Here is an 18,401-nt window from a genome sequence, read left to right on the forward strand (position 1 = left end):
TTACATTAATTTGGTTTGGGGTGATTATACACTCATTGTTTCAGTTGTTTCCTTTAGTGTCTAAGGACTTGGTGCTTTGTGTTCTATAGTCTAGCCCAGGTTTGAGTGCTTCCATGCTAAAGGAAGGGAGTAGTGTTTCCATGAAAATTACTCCTCTAAAGCTTTGAGTTCCAGGCATATGGTAGGACACTGTAACAGCAGCATACTGCAACAGAATTACTTCCTTGTTTTTGCACAGAGCTAGATTCTGTGTAAGGCATAAGGCTTTCTTCCCTAACATTTCCAAATTCAGCTTTAAAAGAAACTTTTAAATATCTCATGGCCAGAATGTCAATTATTTTCATAGCTTTTTTTTTTTTTTTAAAGGTAAAGTAAAACCGGTAACTTTTACTCTGCCTTTTAGTATTAGGTTATATTTAAGATAGATACTCCAGAGATGAAAAAGTGGTTTCATTGTTACTAAAATCCATCCACAATGTCTTATGATACCTGCCAGTGAGAGTTTATCTTTGGAAATACACTCCTGTTAATAAATAGCTGGCTTTGCTGTTGCTGTTTTCTTTTCAATTTTTAATGACCTGTTATTTTTATAAGTATAAAGTGGTTTTACTTTGCTTTATACCTAGTTTGCTACAGAAGATGTTAGAATGGGCCGTCACAGAAAACAGAGAAGCAAAAATGAATCCAGTAACTGCTGAAAATGCTTTCCGACTCACACTGATCATACAGGACTTCCTGCAATCAGAGGGACTAGTCAATTCGAACATGTGGACTGAGAAGGTGCGTAACATCTCTTTGAAATCATTTTTTTTTGGTAGTGAGAGACTTTATTCAAAGAAAGAAATTTTATATCCTCACTCAGCATTAATATTTAATCAGATGCAATAAATAATGGATAAACATAGTTACAGATTTTAACTATTGCTAGGATAATTCTTTTGTTTTTTACCAGCTGAATATTGAATCAGCCTTGAAATATTTATGATTTGTATTACTTTTGGGGGAAGCTCATCATAGATAGATTTAAAAATGGGAATAATTTTATTTCTCAATTTTTCCTTTGTGTTAGCTTTTAGAGGATTTAATGCTGCTCTTCGACAGTCTGTCAGTTTGGTATTCTGAAAGTCCAGTAGGGGTGAAACTCTCTCAGATTCAAATCCAATTGCTGCTTGGCTTCATTGGAAAGGGTAATTTGCAGGTTTGTCGCTTCTTTTACATTATTTTATATACTTACATGCAACATATGAATTTGTATAATAACTTAATGGCAATTATGTTTTCAGCACTTTAACTTTTTAGTTTCAAAAATACCATGATTTAACTCTGCTTTCCATTTTGTAGGATTAGAAACAAGCTTGAGAGGCAGCTGGTCAGTTATTTTTTCTCTGATGTTTGTGACTCTGTATAATTTATGGTTTTCTTTTAGAGCATTAATACATAGCTTATATTAGAGGGCGTTACTCACATCATCTGTATTTAGGTAGATTTAAATACAGTATAGCCTGCATAGACTTTTTGTACATGTGCAGTTTAGAGCTTGCATTTTTTTTGTTTGTTTTGATTTGTTTTGTTTTGTTTTTCTTTTTTTTATTGAAGGATAATTGGTTTACAGAATTTTGTTGTTTTCTGTCAACCCTCAACATGAATCAGCCATAGGTATACATATATCCCCTCCCTTTTGAATCTCCCTCCCACCTCCCTCCCTATCCCACCCGTCTAGGTTGATACAGAGCCCCTGTTTGAATTTCCTGAACCATACAGTAAATTCCCGTTGGCTATCTATTTTACATACGGTAATGTAAATTTCCGTGTTACTCTTTCCATACATCTCACCCTCTCCTCCCCTCTCCCCATGTCCATAAGTCTATTCTCTATATCTGTTTCTCCACTGTTGCCCTGTAAATAAATTTTTCTGGACCGTTTTTTGAGATTGTGTATATGTGGGTTAGAATATGATATTTATCTTTCTCTTTCTGACTTACTTCACTCTGTGTAATAGGTTCTAGGTTCATCCACCTCATCAGAACTGACTCAAATGCATTCCTTTTTATGGCTGAATATTCCGTTGTGCATATATACCACAGCTTCTTTATCCATTCATTTGTCAATGGACATCTAGGTTGCTTCCATATTCTGGCTATTTCAATTGTGTCTTTTTCAATTAGGGCTTGCATTTTTGAGAAAATTATTTTTTAAATTGCTCCTGTCAAAATCTTTTTCTATACTAACACACGACTTCAGTTTTACATTTTTTCATTTTTTTCATTTATTAAGCACTTAGTGAAGACTAAGTGTTAGCTTTGTGCTACGTTTCTGTAATGAAGGTAAGTCAAAGATGGACACACAGAATATTTATTGTTTCTGTTTTAAATTAAAATGTTAAAGGTTAGAGAAGTTCCATGCAGATTTTAGTCTGTCATCTTTCCGTTTACTTGGTTGTTTGTGATTACCTGGGTTGAATTAGTCATGACATGTGTTCCATGGCTATTTCAGTTCAGTTCAGTACATTCACTTAGCTGTGTCCGGCTCTTTGTGACCCCATGAACTGCCTGCAGCACACCAGGCTTCCCTGTCCATCACCAACTCTTGGAGCTTGCTCAAACTCATGTCCATCAAATTGGTGATGCCATCCAATCATCTCATCCTCTGTTGTCCCCTTCTCCTCCTGCCCTCAATCTTGCCCAGCATCAGGGTCTTTTCCAGTGAGTCACTTCTTCATATCAGGTGGCCAAAGGATTGGAGTTTCCGCTTCAGCATCAGTCCTTCCAATGAACATTCAGGACTGATTTCACTGGATGGACTGGTTGAATCTCCTTGCTGTCCAAGGGACTCTCAAGAATCTTCTCCAACACCACAGTTCAAAAGCATCAATTCTTCAGCACTCAGCTTTCTTCACAGTCCAGCTCTCACATCCATACATGACCACTGAAAAACCATAGCCTTGACAAGACGGACCTTTGTGGGCAAAGTAATGTCTCTGCTTTTCAATATGCTATCTAGGTTGGTCAAAACTTTCCTTCCAAGGAGTAAGCATCTTTTAATTTCATGGCTGCAGTCACCATCTGCAGTGATTTTGGAGCCCAAAAAAATAAAGTCTGACACTGTTTCCACTGTTTCCCCATCTATTTCCCATGAAGTGATGGGACCAGATGCCATGATGTTCGTTTTCTGAATATTGAGCTTTTAAGCCAACTTTTTCACTCTCCTCTTTCACTTTCATCAAGAGGCTTTTTAGTTCCTTTTCACTTTCTGCCATAAGGGTGGTGTCATCTGCATATCTGAGCTTATTGATATTTCTCCCGGCAATCTTGATTCCAGCTTGTGCTATCGCTAGTTTGTTTCCTCCTGTCGCATAAGAGAGATAAAAACGTTGTGACACTTGCAGGCTATTTCTTCCGTTTGGAGACCCCTGTCCTTCCTGCCTGTTACCCTCTCAGTTTCAGTGTCTGCCCTCTGATGCCCTCTTGCAACACCTACTGTCTTACCTGGGTTTCTCTTACCTTGGACGTGGGTTATCTCTTCACGGCTGCTCCAGCAAAGCGCAGCCGCTGCCCTTACCTTGGACGAGGGGTATCTCCTCACGGCCGCCCCTGCTGACCTTGAACGTGGAGTAGCTCCTCTCAGCCCTCCTGCGCCTGTGCAGCCACCACTCCTTGGACGTGGGGTTGCTCCTCTCGGCTTCTGCCCCTGACCTTGGGCGTGGGTAAGCTCCTCTCTGCCACTCCTGCGCCTTCGCAGCCTGGCGCTCTCGGCTGCTGCCCCTGACCTCGGAAATGAGCCTGCTGGCTGTTAAAGCCCTTGGAGCCAGCATACTGGGTAGCTAATTGTTTTAGATGTTAGGACTCTGTTTTTTCCCAGTGATAATCACCCTCAGTGTTTTTCTCCTTGGTGAGATATCCAAGGAGAAATAACATGTGTGTTATAATATGTTCACCATTAAATATCCATTGCCTGTCCCATAGTAGGACTCTATGGGAGTCATATTAAATAAATACCTATTAAAGAAATGAAGAGTTGTAGCACCTACAGCTTAGACTTGATTCTATCAACCAGTGGTTAGTGATCTAGAACATTTCTCTCTAGCTGCTTGTTTAATTTCACTCTCTCAGGCTAAAAGCTGATTTCCCTGAAATCAGGTCATGTATGTTAAAAGATTGGGAAAGGAACCCCTTCCCTCATAGGGGTTTAAGCAGAATTGCCTGCAAAATGAACCTGGCCAGCAAATTTGTTTTATTTGGCTCATTTATATTATTTAGTTCCCAGCATTTAATTATCAGGAGATTTCACATAAATGCCAAAATTTCCCAGCATGTCTTTAAAGCAGGACCAAGTAGCTGTTCATTTCTTTAGATGCTGCATATGGTCACCATTTTGTCTGGGTTTCTTCTCCCTCAGTGGTCTTAGCTCATCTAATGGTTCTCTTCACTAGCTGCACGTGAAGTCACCTAGAGGAGCTTTCTAAAAATTCCTTTGTGTGCTTTGTGTGGGGCGCCACTCAATAATTAAGCAAGGAACTAGGGCATTGGTGTTTCTGTCATTTCTCAGGTAACCATAATATAGTACTCTTTATAATGTGAGGGCAGGGGGACCATATCTATGTGTGTGGGGGGTTGGGCAGTGGTATGTAAATCATTGTATTCACTAAAAGTGTCTTTATACTTTTTTTTTTTTTAAACTTTACAATATTGTATTAGTTTTGCCAAATATCGAAATGAATCCGCCACAGGTATACCTGTGTTCCCCATCCTGAACCCACCTCCCTCCTCCCTCCCCATACCCTCCCTCTGGGTCGTCCCAGTGCACCAGCCCCAAGCATCCAGTATCGTGCATCGAACCTGGACTGGTAACTCGTTTCATACATGATATTATACATGTTTCAATGCCATTCTCCCAAATCTCCCCACTTTCTCCCTCTCCCACAGAGTCCACTTTAAATAAACATATAAACTTATAGTTATGTAATACTGTGACACTAGTTAAAAGTAGAGCACTGAATATTGAACTTTTTATGTAAACAGTGTTTTTAAAAACATGTAGCAAATAAGTCTAGAATATTAGCATTGGTGTTTCCTGGAAAATGAGATTTTATGACCTTTTGTCTCACATTTGTTGCCTTCTATCGGGTTTACTGCTTTAGTCAGATTCAAAGAGTAAAGTGAAGGGGTTTGGGGGAAACCTGAGGAGGGTAGAGATGCTTCACAAGTAGAAGCTTAAGTTAAAAGTAGAAAAGTTAAAATTTGAACCATCTTAGAGGTTATTTCCTCAAATGCTGTTTGCTTCTATAAGTCTTCTTTTACGGGAAGACTGCTTGAGATCCCTTATTGTTGCCTTGGCTTTCGAAGACCTGTGCATACAACTCAGATGAGTTTTTGGCACGCTTAATTCTTGAAGTCATGTTGGTTTCTAATACTTCCTTTTTTTCCCTCTTGCTTTTCTTTATTTTGAAAGTATTTTGATCCAAGATTGGGATATAGGTAAAGGGAAAAGGAGGCGCCTTTTTTTTTTTTTATCATCTGTCTTGTTATGGTTTTAAGACCTATATCTTTCTCTAGTCTCAATGAAAGGAGGCCCCTTTGTGACCTAATTTACCTTTCTGCAATGAAGTTTGAGGCCAGAGCTTAAGAGTAATATAGAGTATTACTTTGTGTGAGTTTGTGCCCTAAATGTGTATTTACCTTGGGGACTCTTCTTCCCAGGTGGCTCATTGGTAAAGAATCTGGCTACCAATGTAGCAGATCCAAGAGTGTGAGATTTGATCCCTGGGTTGGGAAGATCTTGTGGAGAAGGAAATGGCAACCCACTCCAATATCCTTGCCTGGAAAATCCCATGAAGAGAGGAGCCTGGTGGGCTACAGTCCATGGGGTTGCAAAGAGGTGGACACAGCTTAGAGACTGAGCATGCATGCATGTGTCCTAAATGTGTATTTTCTTTGGGACCTTAACTTGGTATCCTATGTACTGTTCTTTATCTGTAAGAATGCTTGTAATTCCAAATAACAGAAATGTCAATACAAGATGAAGATTCATGTAGTTGAAAATTCCATTGTTAAGATGAGTTCAAGGCATGATTCAGTCAAGGCTCCGGTTGCATTTTTTTGCTGTTCTTGTAGCATTGCTTTCCATCCTGTGCCAGCTTGTCTTAAACTGGCTGCCGTTACCATCACAGAACGGCTGCCAGCAGAAGCTAAGGCTGCATGCTTGCTTGTCTATATTCAGAGAAAGAGAGTGGTTCTTCCTATAGTCCTAGTTGGTAGACATTTCTTCATGGATCTCTTGTGAATACAGACAGTGGATGCCTTTGTGATAAACTGTCTTTTTGACGATGCATGTATAGTAAACAGCTTGAGAAGACAGAGATCATATCTCCCTCCAGACTAAAAGGCAGGTCTTTTTTACTGTCCAGTGTGATAAAGATAGTATCTCCCTCCACGGCAATGTTCAGGCACCTTTTACTACCCAGGGTAGAAGATTTGGATTCCCTTTGCTTGGGGCTCCTCTCTTATAATGCAGCTGTTGCATGTGCAGGCATCATTTCCTAATCATTTCTCACCATGGAATTAGTTTGGGAAACAGGGCAAATCCTGATATTCTGCTGCTGCTGGTGCTGCTAAGTTGTATCAGTCATGTCCGACTCTGTGCAACCCCATAGATGGCAGCCCATCAGGCTCCTCTATCCCAGGGATTCTCCAGGCAAGAACACTGGAGTGGGTCGTCATTTCCTTCTCCAGTGCGTGAAAGTGAAAAGTGAAAATGAAGTCGCTCAGTTGTGTCCTACTCTTCACGACCCCATGGACTGTAGCCTACCAGGCTCCTCCATCCACGGGATTCTCCAGGCAAGAGTACTGGAGTGGGATGCCATTGCCTTCTCTGCCTGATATTCTGGTTATTGCTAATGCTGTAGATCATTGTTTCTGTTCCAGGAGTCTCATTCTTCTGCCTGCGTCTGTGAAACTGTGGTAAACTAACTTGTTAGCTTGAAGGTGAGGTAGTATCCAAGTCCTTTCACCGTTCTTTACAGTTACTGTATAAAAGTTCTGTCATTGCACTAATAAAGCTATACCTGACCTGAATGAATCTTTGTGACAAATAAAATGACATGAGTTGACTGAGAGATGAGTTACCTGAATCAGTCACTGTAGCAAGGGGTTGGATATTCTGTTTGGCTTATATCTTTTAGGGCCTAAGTTGGAACTAGAGATGGAATCATCCCCCACTTCTTACAAACTATAAGAAGGAGTAGAGTGGATGTTGGGGTGATTAATTGTCAACTTTTAACTTTTCTGTGTATTCCATGGATTACTTTTATAATTTGTTTTAAAAAACAACTTTCAAGAAGAGCCAAAGAACTTTGCTATCACTAAATATCTGCTTTATTTTACTGTTTTCCTCCAGGTTTGTGCAATGGCATCTGCTAAACTAAACACCCTTCTTCAGACCAAAGTGATTGAAAATCAGGATGAAGCATGTTACATTTTAGGGAAGCTGGAACATGTTCTAAGTCAGTCAATCAAGGAACAGACTGAAATATATTCATTTCTGATTCCCCTTGTCCGTACCCTAGTTTCTAAAATTTATGAACTTCTCTTCATGAACTTGCATCTGCCTTCTTTACCTTTGACTAATGGTAGCGCTTCATTTTTTGAAGATTTTCAAGAATATTGCAGTTCAAATGAATGGCAAGTTTACATTGAAAAATATGTAAGTTTTCTCTTTATTGAGTGAGGTTTTTGTCTACTAAAGTATCATTTTTATGGAAGCATATAGTAAATTTTGTGTATATATATTTTTTATAAGATTGTACCTTATATGAAGAAATATGAAACCCATACGTTTTATGATAGTCATGAGAGCATGGCACTTTATTGGAAGGATTGTTATGAAGCCTTAATGGTGAATATGCATAAGCGAGACCGGGACGGGGGAGAAAGCAAGCTCAAGTTTCAGGTAAAAATTATTAGGTGTTTTAATATTTGGTTTTTTATGTTGATTTCAAGCAGTTAATGTTCAAATGAGAGTAATAACAAGCCTGAACTTTGAAAACAAACAGTATTTCTTACTGTTTGTGAGAAAATTATTTCAGAATTAGAAGAAAAAACTGAAAAGTAGCAATTTAAAAATTAATATCAAAATGTTCTAAGCACAGTGATTATGTAAAATGTCTATTAAGCTGATAAGGTATCTCTAAGGAGGCTGAGTATATACCAGTGCTTAGAGGGTAATTTATAACACAAAGTACTTATACTAAAAAAGGAGAAAGACCTCAAATTAATAGGTTCATTCCATCCTAAGAAACTTGAAAAAGTAAGGTAATCTACTGTTATTTTTTTTTCGCCTGTGCTGCACCTCTTGTAGGATCTCAGTTGCCCCACCAGGGACTTAATCCCCGCCATCACAGTGAAAGCACCGAGTCCTAACCCGTGGACCAGCAAGGAATTCCCTACATTAGTTTTTAAATAAGAAATTATTAAAGAGCATAAAGTAATGAAAATGAAATCAGAAAAGCAATAGAGAAAGCCAATGAAACCAAAATCTGCTTCTTTAAAATATCAGTAAAATTGATAGACTTGTAGCCAAATTGAGGGGGGAAGAAAGGGGAAACAGTACTCCTACCAGAAATTAATCACCACTGACCTCACCGACATCAACATGCTAATTGGATTATTGCAGCCAATCTGTGCGCATAAATAAGATGCTTTAAATTTAATTGATCAGTTTTTTCACAAATACAAATTTCCAAAAATAATTCAATAATAAGTAGATAACCTGGATAGTCCTCTATCTCTTAAAGAAATTGAATTTATAGTTAAATAGCTTCCCTTGTGGCTCATCTGGTAAAGAATCCGCCAGCAATGCAGGAGACCTGGGTTTGATCCCTGGGTTGGGAAGATCCCCTGGAGAAGGGAATGGCTATCCACTCCAGTATTCTGGCCCGGAGAATTCCATGGTCTGTATAGTCCATGAAGTCGCAAAGAGCTGGACACGACTGAGCAACTTTCACTTCACTTCATCTTCCAAAACAGAAAACTCTAGACCCAGATGGTTTCACTGGCAAATTTTACCAAATATTTAATAGAGAAATTAGACCAGTTCTTCAGAGTCTGTTTAGAAAATAGAAAAGTGGCATAACTTCCCACCTCATTATATAACGGCAATATTACTCTCACATTGAAACCATACAAAAACAGTATAAGACAACGGAAGACAGTATCCCTTTTGAAACATAGATATAAACCAAATCTAGCAATGTATAATAAAATAACATCACAACTGGGATAGTTTATCTTATAAATGCAAGGCTGATTTCAACATTTGATAATCATTTGATAATCAGTCATATTAATAAACTTATCAAAAAAAGGCACATGATCATATCCGTAGATGCAACATTTGGCAGAATTCATCATCCATTTATGATCAGGTTTTAGCAAACTAGGAATAGAAGGGAAGACCCAAATCTCTACAAAAATCCTACAACTAGCTTCATATTTAATGATGAAGAACTGAGTGTTTTGCCCATTAAGGGTGAAATGTTCACTTCCATGCTTCTTTGTATTGTACTGTGAGAAGTAGCAAATTCAGTAAGAATAGAAAAAGAAATAAAAGACATATTGGGAAAGAAGAAATAAAACTATTTACGGATCGCATGATTGTCTGTGATCAATATACAAAATTTAATCATATTTCTATACAGTAGCAATGAGCAATTGGAAACTGAAATTTAAAAAAAAATACTATTTACAGTAAGACTAAAAAGAATAAGGTAGTTAGATACCAGTCTAACAAAATATGTACAGAATATATATGCTAAAAACTGAAAAACACAGATGAAACAAAGAAGATCAAATAAAAATAAAGCTTTATTTCATAACTTAAGCATAAAAAGAAACATTTTTAATCCACTACTACTAACATTTTGCTGTGTTATCTTTCCTGTGTTTTTATGTATATATTTGGTTTAAGTGAAATGATAGTTTCATTTGCTACTACTTTAACTTAAAATGTGTCATGAGTATTTTCCCATGCCATTAAATGGCTAATATTCTGTAATGTTATATATTAGAAATTTTAAACTTATTTCCTGGTTTTAGAAATTTCCTAATTTACGAATTTTTTCTTTATTATGGCTATTACTGATCATCTCTCTAGTCATATTTTTGTGTTTATCCAGAATGACTTCCCTAGAATAAGTGGAATTACTGGTGCATAGCAATTATGATCAGAGAAGGCAATGGCACCCCACTCCAGTACTCTTGCCTGGGAAATCCCATGGACGGAGGAGTCTAGTAGGCTGTAGTCCATGAGGTCGCTAGGAGTCAGGCACGACTGAGCAACTTCACTTTCACTTTTCACTTTCATGCATTGGAGAAGGAAATGGCAACCCACTCCAGTATTCTTGCCTGGAGAATCCCAGGGACAGAGGAGCTTAGTGGGCTGCCGTCTATGGGGTCGCACAGAGTCAGACACGACTGAAGCGACTTAGCAGCAGTAGCAGCAGCAGCAATTATGATAATAATTATTATTATATTTCCCTCATAGAAGTTCTACCAGTTATTATTCCAACCATTCTTTTCTCTGTAATTTCACCCTTTGCTTCTAGAAAAACCTAATTTATGTGCCCAAATATCCTCATGTGCTCAAATTGCAAAGCTGTGAAACTGATGTTTAATTATCATGGAATTCTCATGACTTCTTCAGTTGTCACAGCAATGATCTGTTTTAAATATTTGGTAACACTGTATCCCAAATCATTGATATCCTATAAATCTAGCAGTAATTACAGTAATAATTATAATAATAAGTAATTTATTGAAAGCTTGCTACTTTTCTTCTTCTGCTGCTGCTGCTGCTAAGTCGCTTCAGTCGTGTCCAACTCTGCCACCCCGTAGACAGCAGCCCACCAGGCTCCCCTGTCCCTGGGATTCTCCAGGCAAGAACACTGGAGTGGGTTGCCATTTCCTTCTCCAATGCAGGAAAGTGGAAAGTGAAGTCACTCAGTCGTGTCCGACTCTTCGCAACCCCATGGACTGCAGCCTACCAGGCTCCTCCATCCATGGGATTTTCCAGGCAAGAGTACTGGAGTGGGGTGCCATTGCCTTCTCCGTGCTACTTTTCTAGCACTATATTAAACACATGACAATTATTGTCAACCTCAACTTACAGGCAATGATACTGAGCCTCAGAGAATTAAGTAGGTAAGATTTGTACTGAGGTCTAGCTCCAAAGCTTGTATTCTCAACCATACAGTACAGTATTATCTCTTTAAAAGATGCTGGTAGGGACTTCCTTGATGGTCCAGTGGTTTAGGCTCTGTGCTTCCACTGCATAGGCTCAGGCTTGATCCCACATGGAAACTAAAATACCCCAAGTTGCGTAGCATTAACCAAAAAAAATAAATAAAAGATGTCTTTTAAATCCATTTCTTTAACCATTCGTTTTAATGTAATTCACTGTTGATTTGTTTGAAACAAGTTGAATAGTGTTTTAGTTCCTAATATTTCTTAATCAATGTCAGTGTGAGGTAGGTAAACCAGGCTTCCATGCCCAGTCGGTCAGTTGTGTCTGACTCTTTTCAACCAACCCCATGGAATGCCAGGCTCCTCTCCATAGCATTTTCCAGGCAAGAATACCGGAATGGGTTGCTATTTCTTCCTCCAGGAGATCTTCCGCACCCAGGGATCAAACCCATGTCTCCTGTATTGGCAGGCAGATTCTTTACCACTCTGCCACCTGGGAAGTCCTAAACCAGGCTTACCTCTTGTCTTCCTGAAAACTTTAGAATTGTAATTTCCGGGTTTAGAGTTATATCTTGGTAGAATTTATTACCAGAATCTTATTTTATCCTGAAAACTGGAATAGGTATGTGAATTCATTTGCTAGAGAGGATGCTATTCTAAGAGAAGCACTCCTGAATGATGGAATTTTTCATTGTGAGAGATTTACTCCTATAGGTGTCTTTTGTCTTCAGCACTGCCTTTCAGGCCATCAGTGTGGAATGTGGTCCTCTTACTTTATTTGACTTGAGTCAGATTCCAGATGCCTTATAAATCAAAAGATCCCCAAAGAAAATCATTTTACTTGATGGGATACAGTTAATAATTCTAAGTCTTAAATAATCTGATTTTGAGACACTTTACAGTTTTGAAGTTCTTCACATATTTATTCTTGACTTGTTATTTTCTTATATTGAAAAAACAAGTATTATACCTAGTCATATTAATGATTCTAGTGGAATAAGAAAATCATGTTGGTTGCCAGCTTCTTTCTTTTCATTTTATGATTTTATTGAGTCAGATTTCTAAAATTATGACATTCAAATTTAAACATGCCTCTCAATACATGATTTGGTGCTCTTATTTATTGCTCTTTCTTTCAGGAGTTTTTTGTGGAGCCATTTAATCGAAAAGTACGCCAGGAGAACTTGAGGTATAATAACATGCTGAAACAACTTAGCAGTCAGCAGTTAGCCACTCTGAGACGCTGGAAGGCAGTGAAGCTTTATCTTACATGTGAAAGGGGACCTTGGGCAAAAAGGTAGGATTAGCTGTCATTCATTAAATGCCCTCTTCTTTACAACTCTGATCTAGAACTTCATGAACTCTCCAATGACCTCTCCAATCCAATTTTTACAAGATTGCTTTTAATTAATTTGCTTGTCTTTTATGAATTATAGGTTTGGTAAGTGTAGAGCGTTGTGTTTATATGTTTTTCACTTGGAGTTGTTTCCTTTACTGTTACCCTTTAGTGTAGAATTTGTTTTGAATCCGTTTACTTCTGTCTTCCTGACACTACCTCTTTGAGCTAGGGTTAGTGATGCTGTGTGTTTAAATATTTTACTATTTCTTTACTTGATCAGTCATTTTTGTTTTGCTGAATTATATTACATACACATATTTTTAACAGCCCTTTTTTGTTCTAGTAAAATACACAATATAAAATTTTCTCTTTTAACTGCTTTAAAATGTATAATTTAGTGACAGTAAGTACATTTCTAATGTTGTGTAATCAGCTTGAGATGAGAGCACTGTCCAGCTTGAGAACCTTTTCATCACCTGAAAAAGAAACCCTGGAACCAGTAATAGTCACTGCCTGTTAACTCTTCCCCTGATCCCTGATAACTGCTTGTCTGCTTTCTGTCTCTATGGATTGACCTATTCTGGGTATTTCATATAAGTGAAATGATACAATAGGTGGCCTTTTGTACCACTTCTTTCACTTAGCATAGTGTTTTCCTTTTGTTGTAGTATGTGTTAGTACTTCCTTTCCTTTTTATGACTGAATAATACTCCATTGTATGAAATGGATGATGGATATTTGGGTTGTTTTCTTTGTGGCTGTTGTGAATAGTGGGCTTTCCAGTTGCTCAGTGGTAAAGAATCTGCCAGGAGCCACTGGGGATACAGTTTCAATTCCTGGGTTGGGAAGATCCCCTGGAGGAGAGAATGGCAACCCACTGCAATATTCTTGCCAGGATAATCCCATGGGGTTGCAAAGAGTTGGACACATGTTGTGAATAGTATTGCTGTAAACGTTTGTGACCAAGTGTATGCTTCAACTCCCGTTTCTAGTTTTTTTGGTCGTATACCTGCAGGCAGCATTGCTATGTTAATTCTGTATTTAACTTACTGAAGAATTGCATAACAGTTTTTCATAGCAGCTGCCCCATTCCTATCAGCAGTGCTTGAAGGTTCCAGATTCTCTGCAACCTTACTATGATACTTGTCTTAAAAGAAATTTTTTTTTAATTATGGTTATCAATTGGTTATACCGTGGTATTTTATGATTTTGTTGCATTTCCCTAATGACTAATGACATTGGTATCTTTTCATATATTTGTTGACCTTCTGTATATGTTCTTTAGAGAAATGTATAAGTCCTTTATTTTTTTTTTCCTTTGTCTATTTTTAACTTGGATTGTTTGATTTTTTGTGGTTGAATTGTAAGAGTTCCTTTTATTTTCCCAATAATAGGCCTTTATTGCATATATTGTCTATAAATATGTAGGTTGTCTTTTCACTTTCCTGATAAGTGGTCTTTGGTGCACAAAGACTTGAAGTTTAAGTCAAGTTTATCTGTTTCGTTTGTTGCTTATGTTATTGATATCATATTTAAGAAACCATTTTCAAATCCAAAGTCATGAAGATTTACTCCTATGTTTCCCCTAAGAGCTTTAACTCATATTTAGATCTTTGATACATTTGTAATTATATTATCTTTATTTGTAGTAAAACTATTATTTTATTTTGAAAACTGTATTTTGAATAAACTCATATATAGCTAGTTAAGAAATTCCTTGTAACAGTGAAAGAGTAAAAAATATCAAGCTGTAAGTCTGAAGATTTCTGTTCAAATCTTATTTCTGATATCTGTAAACTCCATGGCATCTTAGGCAAATAATTTAGCCTATCTTAGATTCCTTAGGTATAAACTGTTGATATGCATACTAACATTGGTTTTTTTCCTCAGGATTGTTTGGGTCAAATGAGATACGAATGTGAATGCTTTTATAAAATGATGCCAAAGAAACATAAAATACATGTTACTTTTTTACTTTGTTTCAATCAGCTGACCTTTTGTAATTTTAAACTAAAATAATTTTATTTGTTTACTTATGAATATTCATAGGCAACAAAATCCAATTCACTGGAAACTAGCTAATGTAGAAAATTATTCCCGCATGAGACTTAAATTGGTGCCAAATTATAATTTCAAAACCCACGAAGAAGCTAGCGCTTTGAGAGATAATCTAGGTGAGTTTCAATGGCTGTTTAATTATCTATTGCAGATAATGAGAGTGGTGGTAGGGGTTGGTACTTGTTTTTATTAATTGTTTGAAAATTGTTTGTTCTTGAGAGAGGGTGATGTTTTATAATTGATATTTAAATGGCTGTCTATGTTGCCTTTGTCAAATCTTAGTCAAATCTAAAATGACTTCCAGTTTCAGTTGATTTTTGAAGGTTTTCAAAGAAAAATATAAACTCATAAAATCATACAGCAGTTGGTGTGAAATGTGTTGTCTCTGTATCCATTATGGTATAGTAAAATACGGTACTTTAACCTGAGCCTTTTGCCTTCTGAAACTGAAGCTAATCTTAAATATATTTCAAATTCTTAGCAACTCTTTAGGTCCTTCTTTTATGACGTATTCTTCTTATAGAACTCCAGACATTTTAGTATCTAGATGGGTCAATGCCTTTTTTTCTGGAAAAAAAAAAGTGTTTAAAAATATGTAGCCTAGCAGTATATCAAAACAGATTTTAAAGAGTGTCTATAATTCTTTAGGAAGCCCTTCCTTTATAAGCCCTTCCTTTATGAGACTTGCCTGGTGGCTCAGACGGTAAAGTGTCTGCTTGCAATGCAGGAGACCTGGATTCGACCCCTGGGTTGGGAAGATCCCCTGGAGAAGGAAATAGCAACCCACTCCAGTACTCTTGCCTGGAAAATCCCATGGACAGAGGAGCCTGGTAGTCCATGGGGTCACAAAGAGTCCGACATGACTGAGCGACTTCACTTTGACTTTCCTTTATAACCATCTGACTTGACAAATCCTTTTCTTTTTGAAGAAGGGTCTCTGAAATACCCAAAATATTAAAAGTCATGTGTATACTAAATTGTAGTTACTTTACCAAAGCTAGTCGTGCATCTTGTGTTTAATGACTAAGTTATAGATAAAATGAGTACCAATTTTTTAATCTTATTTTTTTTTAATTGCTATAATAAATTGGCCCATACAGTAAGTGCCATAAAAATAAGAGAGCTATCATGCCTGCCATTTCAAATCTTACATTCTGAAATAAATGAGACTCAGTAATTTTCCTTAATGTAAAATAATGGCCTTTTCCCTGGTACAAACACTAACTTTGAGAATCTGTTATATAGGAATGGTCACTTGCATACAAGCTTGTCTTCCCTGTTTGTGTCCTGAGACTATTATACTTTTCTACCTCTTGAAATTTTATACTTGTCACTCAGAAAACATCTTTTGGTGAATGACTTCAATTTAGTAACACTTAAGGAATAGTATTCTATATTTTTCTTCATTTTTGTCAGGAACTATCACTCCAGGAAATTCCTTGTCCCTTTCTTCTCCTTCTTCATCCCTCTTAACACATGTACACAGATGTAATTTTGTTTCTTCTTCTTGGTCGCAGTTGTTTTAAGTTCAGGAAGACCAGTGTCCTTTCTCTTTCTCCATCTCTTTCTCTCTTTACTTAATTTTCAAAATTATCCAAGGTAGAATGGTGATAATAAAATTGTACAGAAGTAAGAAATCATACATTTCAAAGTGAAATTGGTAATAGTAGAAAACCAGTAGTATCAGTCTTTAAAACTTTTAAAGTTCTCTGAAGCTTACTTCAGTGTTTTACCTACTCCATATGTTTGTCTATAAATATTTTCATCGATATTATTCTGTTTATATCAGATTATCTAGACTTGTATCTGATCAAAGTGATCAAAGCAGATTTATAAAGGAAAAATGCAACTGCACATTAGGTTAATTCAGTTTGTGTGTCAGCAAGGATACCATGATAAATTGAGCAGTTTTGTTGTCTTTATAATGTTTTGTTATTTAGCATGAATTGTTTTTATTTTCTAAATATGAAATGCCTATATACATAGTTAAACATATGAATTTTTTCTAGTCCTATCTATAAATTATGCATATATTTTCATTACTACTCTTATGCCACTCAGATAATTCAGAGGTAAATGTATAGTAAGGATAGCTACCATTTATTTTATGTGTAATGTGATGTATCTCCATTTCACAGTTACAGAAACATAGGTTCAGAGGGGTCATGTGGTTAATAAATGGAAGTTGAATTTAGGTTTACCACTTCACAACCCGTGTTCTTTCCATTGCACTAGCCCAGCCTTCTTACATAACGCATAGTTCATTACATTTGTGGCATATATATGTATCAGAATTATCTATTCTATGTACTCCAGAAAGGAACACTTCAGAATGGCCTATGTATTATCTTGCAGTCAATAATAATTTTTCACATTCTTTCTTAATATTTCTATAGTACAAATGCACAGTAAGGATAATTCTATTGAATTAATGTAGTGAGAATAACACTTACTTATTGGCATACTTTAGAAGTAAATATGGTTAAAGAGATTACTTGGCCTGTTTCTGAAACATAAATAATACCATCATTAAAAACAAATACCATTTTAAAAACATTTATTCCTTTTGTTATATGTATAATAATTTAAAAACATTGGTTAAGCAGCATCAGTTCAGTTTAGTTCAGTTGCTCAGTCGTGTCCGACTCTTTGCAGCCCCATGAATCGCAGCATGCCAGGCCTCTCTGTCCATCACCAACTCCCGGAGTTGACTCAGACTCACGTCCATCGAGTCAGTGATACCATCCAGCCATCTCATCTTTTGTTGTCCCCTTCTCCTCCTGCCCCCAACCCCTCCCAGCATCCGAATCTTTTCCAATGAGTCAACTCTTCGCATGAGGTGGCCAAAGTACTGGAGTTTCAGCTTTAGCATCATTCCTTCCAAAGAAATCCCAGGGCTGAACTCCTTCAGAATGGACTGGCTGGATCTCCTTGCAGTCCAAGGGACTCTCAAGAGTCTTCTCCAACACCACAGTTGAAAAGCATCAATTTTTCGACCCTCAGCCTTCTTCACAGTCCAACTCTCACATTTGTACATGACCACTGGAAAAACCATAGCCTTGACTAGACGGACCTTTGTTGGCAAAGTAATGTCTCTGCTTTTGAATATGCTATCTAGGTTGGTCATAACTTTCTTCCAAGGAGTAAGCGTCTTTTAATTTCATGGCTGCAGTCACCATCTGCAGTGATTTTGGAGCCCAGAAAAATAAAGTCTGACACTGTTTCCCCATCTATTTCCCATGAAGTGGTGGGACCAGATGCCATGAATGTTAGTTTTCTGAATGTTGAGCTTTAAGCCAACTTTTTCACTCTCTTCTTTCACTTTCATCAAGAGGCATTTTAGTTCCTCTTCACTTTCTGCCATAAGGCTGGTGTTATCTGCATATCTGAGGTTATTGAGATTTCTCCCAGCAATCTTGATTCCAGCTTGTGCTTCTTCCAGCCCAGCGTTTCTCATGATGTACGCTGCATAAAAGTTAAATAAGCAGGGTGACAATATATAGTCTTGACGTACTCCTTTTCCTCTTTGGAACCAGTCTGTTGTTCCATGTCCAATTCTAACTGTTACTTCCTAACCTGCATATAGGTTTCTCAAGAGGTAGGACAGATAACTCTAAATTATGTATAACAGCTTTTCTGTAGTAAATCACTTTTTTATGCTAGAAAATTTCAAGCACCTTCTTATAATCATACAATTAACAGTCAGAAATTACAGAAGGACTCTGATATGATTTTTCTACTTGTGTTTAACAGATATTTTATGTTTAAAC

The 18,401-nt window shown here is 37.2% G+C and overlaps 1 protein-coding gene across 8 annotated transcripts in view; it reads left to right on the forward strand.

The window, feature by feature from the left end:
• Nucleotides 1-18,401, forward strand: part of NBEAL1 (neurobeachin-like 1) — a 157,066-nt gene that overhangs the window by 88,186 nt on the left and 50,479 nt on the right. For all 8 annotated transcript variants that reach the window (XM_010861006.1, XM_010861007.1, XM_010861003.1 and 5 more), the window contains 6 exons: nucleotides 627-780; nucleotides 1,070-1,198; nucleotides 7,393-7,698; nucleotides 7,795-7,944; nucleotides 12,374-12,531; nucleotides 14,623-14,747. In XM_010861006.1, coding sequence (XP_010859308.1) covers nucleotides 627-780; nucleotides 1,070-1,198; nucleotides 7,393-7,698; nucleotides 7,795-7,944; nucleotides 12,374-12,531; nucleotides 14,623-14,747 — 1,022 coding nt within the window. The remainder of the gene's footprint in view (nucleotides 1-626; nucleotides 781-1,069; nucleotides 1,199-7,392; nucleotides 7,699-7,794; nucleotides 7,945-12,373; nucleotides 12,532-14,622; nucleotides 14,748-18,401) is intronic.

This window comes from Bison bison, unplaced genomic scaffold (genome assembly GCF_000754665.1).
Source record: "Bison bison bison isolate TAMUID 2011002044 unplaced genomic scaffold, Bison_UMD1.0 scf7180017864471, whole genome shotgun sequence".
In the NCBI taxonomy this organism is placed as follows: Eukaryota; Metazoa; Chordata; class Mammalia; order Artiodactyla; family Bovidae; genus Bison; species Bison bison.